The sequence below is a fragment of the Solanum lycopersicum genome, chromosome 2 (assembly GCF_036512215.1).
Source record: "Solanum lycopersicum chromosome 2, SLM_r2.1".
NCBI classification, from domain to species: Eukaryota; Viridiplantae; Streptophyta; class Magnoliopsida; order Solanales; family Solanaceae; genus Solanum; species Solanum lycopersicum.
In genome coordinates, this window is record NC_090801.1 from 32401203 (window position 1) to 32405909 (window position 4707).

A 4707-nucleotide genomic window follows, 5' to 3' on the forward strand; every position below is an offset into this window, starting at 1 on the left:
ATTGGTGCACTAATGTATCTTGCTAATACTATAAGGTTTGATATGACTTTTGTTATAAATTTATTAGCAAGGTATGATTCTACTCCTTCTAGGAGACATTATAATGAGATCAAACATATTTTGTGATATCTTAAAGGGACAACTTATATGAGCTTATTTTATTCTAACAAATGTTGCCATAATTTTGTTGATGCATATTTATCCGATCCACACAAAGCTCGATACCAAAGAGGCTATGTGTTTATATGTGGGAGGACTGCCATATCTTGGAGATCTACAAAATAATCTATCGTAGCCACTTTATCAAATCATGCTGAGATAATAGCTATTCATGAAGCAAGAAGAGAATATGTGGGGTTAAGGTCTATAATACATCTCTTTCGAGAAAAATATGCTCTGGAGAGTGATAAAGTACCCACCATTTTATATGAAGATAATGCAGCATGCATAACATAACTTAAGGAAGGATTCATAAAAGTAGCTAGAATATAAAACATTTCACATAGCTTTTTTATACACATGAACTCCAAAAGAATAATGATATAAATGTGCAAAAGATTGGTTCAAGTGACAAGGTGGGTGACCTATTCACCAAATCTCTACCAACTGCAACTTTCAAGAAGATGGTTCATAAGCTTGAAATGCGAAGATTCAGGTTTTTGAATTGATATTCTCATTAAGAGGAGTTAATATGCGTTGTACTCTTTTTCCCTTACGAGGTTTTGTCTCACTAATTTTCTTTGTAACGGTTTTAATGAGGCAACCTAGATGTGTATTAATAGATATGTGTACTCTTTTTTCCTTCAGTAGAAAGTTTCTTTTCTTATAGTTTTTTTAAGTAAGGTTTTGGACAAGGAACATCATTCTATTGGGAGGAACAATTTATTAGTTAATTTTTTAAAAAGTACTATGATTTAATCTGCTTAAACAAAGACATTACAATCTAAAATGACTATAAATAATACTTTAATATGATTCACGCGATACATATACTAGTATTTTAATAAACAAAAACAAAAAGAGTAACTGAAAAATTATTAATCTTTCAATGTGGAAATATAATAATTAAATTAAAAAATATATTTTTAAAAATAAAGTGACATTGTAATTTTCTTCTCAACTATCCGTTGAATACATATTGGGTATTGGTACTTAATTGTTGTTTTATAACTCAAAGATGAATTATTCAAAAAAAAAAAATCAAATAAAAAAATGCATATGGTTAAAATTGGAGATTGTGTTTAATTTGATGTGCACAAAACCGATGAGCAACTACCTTGGAAACCGTTACGATAAAAGCAGAACCAAAAACATAACTCTCTTTCTTGGTCAATTCCCATACTATTCTCATTTCCCCCTTTCCAAGGATCACCCTTTTTTCTTACCTACTCTCTGAAAACTTTCTTCCTTGTAATTACATTACTACTATGCATTCTTCAGCATTTTTCAGAACATCTAAGCCGGCAATTCGAGTCGTTACTGCTGCTCAAAATCCACTATTTCTCCGTTCCATCTTCACCAAATCAAATGCCTCTGATGAAAATCCGACAGTTTTCGGTTCTGGCTTCGTTATTGCTGCATCAACCATAGCTCTCTATTACATTTCATCTTCTTCTCATCATATTTCTTATGCCGATTCTGGACAAGACATCGGCAAGAAGTCCACCTTTTTATTTGGAGGTAATATCTATATATTTTTTTTCATTTTCCTAAAATATTTCATTTCTTCACATTTACAGTCTTAATTTTTTTTTTTCGATTTTCAGATTCATACCGGAAAAAAGTTTTCTTCAAGTATGAGAAACGGCTGAGATTGCAAAGTCCTCCTGAAAAGGTAAGGAATATTATTAGCCACATTGTCAGTTTTGCATCAGAAAGGAATCTGATTCCAAACTTATCCATGAAGCAAGATATATAAATTATACATGTATTATGATGCGTTATTAAATGACTTTAAATTGTTGATTGTAGGTGTTTGAGTACTTTGCATCTTACCGAAAACCAGGTGGGGAAGTGTATATGACTCCAGGGGACTTAATGCGAGCAGTTGTTCCAGTTTTTCCACCATCTCAAACAACTGGTATTAGAGGAGGTAATCTCAAAGGAGAATCCGCTTCAAGCGAGCTACATTGTGCTCCTTCACAATTTTTCATGCTCTTTGATACAGATAATGATGGACTTATATCATTTCCAGAGTGAGTTTTCTTGAAATTTTCCTAGTTACTGTATCATGCTCTTCCGTATCAATAAGTACTCAAACTCCATTTGGATCAGGTACATATTTTTCGTCACACTATTGAGCATCCCGGAACCTAGCTTTTCGCAAGCATTTCAAATGTTTGACATTGACAATGACGGGTATGTTGCGAGATTTTTTTAGAAAAAAACATGCTTCACGCGTCTTGCAGGTGTTCTGATTAGTTTTATTAACAGGGGAGTTGACAAGGAAGAATTTAAGAGAATGATGGAACTGATGCGAACTTCTAATAGACAAGGTGCTCGACATAGAAATGGAATGCGATTTGGATTGAAAGTCACAGGTTCAGTAGATGAAGGAGGTCTATTGGAGTACTTTTTTGGTAAAGATGGCAAAGGGAGACTTGAGCAAGAAAAATTTGTTCAATTCTTAAGAGATTTACATAATGAAGTATGATTTTCGATCTCCAACAAATACAATATAGTTACTTCTAAAAAAGATAGATTTGATTCAAATTCCCTTTATGGATTTCAGATATCGCGATTAGAATTTGCCCATTATGACTATAAGTCACAAGGAAGCATTTCTGCTAAAGATTTTGCTTTATCAATGGTTGCATCTGCTGATATAAGTCACATCGACAAGTTTCTTGACCGAGTAGAAGATCTGGATGATGAAAAACAGCTTAGAGATGTATGCATTACATTCAAGGAATTCATGAACCTAGCTGAGCTACGCAAAGAACTACCATCATTTTCACAGTCCATCTTAAGCTATGCGAAAAGTGGAGTTTTGTCAAAACAAGAGTTGAAATTAGCTGCTAATCAAGTATGTTTATTAAGTCTATACAACCTCTTCTCTTTCCTTCTTCACTATGAATTTTCTAATGATGTCTCTTACCAGGTTTGCAACATATCACTTAGCGATAACGTGGTGGATTTGATATTTTTCATGTTTGATTTAGATTGTGATGGGACTTTAAGTTCAGATGAGTTCCTAAGAGTGCTTCAAAGAAGAGAGCAAGAAAGTTCACAAACAAGAGAGTCAAGTTTTGTAGGTTTCTTCTCTGGCTGGCTGGACTCAACAAATAAGTAGATTTTATTCAAATATAGTGGAATATGCTCAGCCAACATTTTGTGTTAACATTTAACAAGAGAATTGAACTTTTAGAGTTCCACGTCTGGGCACTAATTGTAGAGTAACTCCCACACCTCCACAACATTATCCATAATATCCTACACGTTCATAACCTTCTCCATGAAATAAATAGTTAATATCATGTTTAAGACAATTTTGTAACCACCCTCTAAGTAATAATATAATTACGATCATGAGAGGTGATACATACATTAACGTATTTTGTTTATCTTGTTTCATCTTTAATATTGTTATTTTTGACCTTATTTTCTTAACATGTTATCAACATGAACTCCATTTTTATGAACAAATATCAATTCACCTTCTTCAGATGAATAAATGTCCTCAATTATCAGTTGGAACCGAGATGACTAATGGAGATCTATGTGTTTTATAGAGTGCTACAACCTATACTTAATTACGAAAAAAATATTTTTCTTATTTGGTTATAAAAAAACGCTTATGATAATACAATAAACGGTAGTACAAAATTAGTTAAGGACATAAAAGCAACCTTATTAATAAATGGGGAAACAAAATTGTTTATTAATATGCATTATATTATAGTATGTTTCTTATGAGTTTCAGATTTATTTGTTGAAATGGCTACTATGTTGAGATCGTCAATGAAGGAAATGTCAAATATCTTTTATTACTTTTAGTTCTGGAAATGTCTTTTGCACATGTATCCCTTCACACATTCAAAACAATACAAATAATACTATAATGGATGTGCAATTAGTTACAATAAATCAGAAGGGGGAAATGCAAGCCTAAAGTGGTGAATGATGCGACAATTATAGATATTGTCTGAACAATAAATCTATTAATGTCAATACGATTGTCATATAAAAATATTCAGGTTGATAGGTTTATTGCTTATTTAATTTATTTCAACGGCATATAGTCTACATGTGTATATGAGTAACATTTGCTACGACTGTGAATACTTCACTTCTAGAAGTTTGTGCATTGACAATGAGATAAACATTGTTGTAAAAGTTGTACATAAATTCAATTAACATGCCCTATTTTAGGATGATCGTAGTGTATTACCTATTGTCAATTTCATGGTGCATAGCTACAAATAAGTAGTCAGAGCTCCATGGGCCTTGAGAGCGCGATCCGAATTTAGTCGGAGCTCCACGTGATTTCCGGACTTAGGATGGAAAAAAGTAGTAATTGTGATAAAGATAATATAGTTGATGACATCAAGAGGTTTTACTCCATAAAGCAAATGGGAGAGGATAGCCATGAATTTTGTGTTTGGTCTTTCCAAGACTTTGGGGAAGTTGATTCGATTTAGTAGTGGTTGATAGATTGACTAAGTCAACTCATTTTATTCCAGTAAAAATATATTATAATGCTGAACA

At 32.6% G+C, this 4707-nt stretch overlaps 1 protein-coding gene across 2 annotated transcripts; it reads left to right on the plus strand.

Moving 5' to 3' along the window:
- Positions 1-1043: 1043 nt before the first annotated feature.
- On the plus strand, positions 1044-3580 carry LOC101249219 (calcium uptake protein, mitochondrial-like). 2 transcript variants are annotated; one of them, XM_004231470.5, is made up of 7 exons: positions 1044-1680; positions 1767-1834; positions 1972-2195; positions 2275-2358; positions 2434-2647; positions 2732-3025; positions 3101-3580. In XM_004231470.5, the coding sequence occupies exons 1-7, from the start codon at positions 1428-1430 to the stop codon at positions 3290-3292; spliced, it is 1329 nt and encodes a 442-aa protein (XP_004231518.1). In that variant the 5' UTR covers positions 1044-1427; the 3' UTR covers positions 3293-3580. The 2 variants fall into 2 exon arrangements, with proteins under 2 accessions (XP_004231518.1, XP_025884947.1); XM_026029162.2 differs by having other exon boundaries at positions 3162-3580.
- The last annotated feature ends 1127 nt before the right edge of the window (positions 3581-4707 follow it).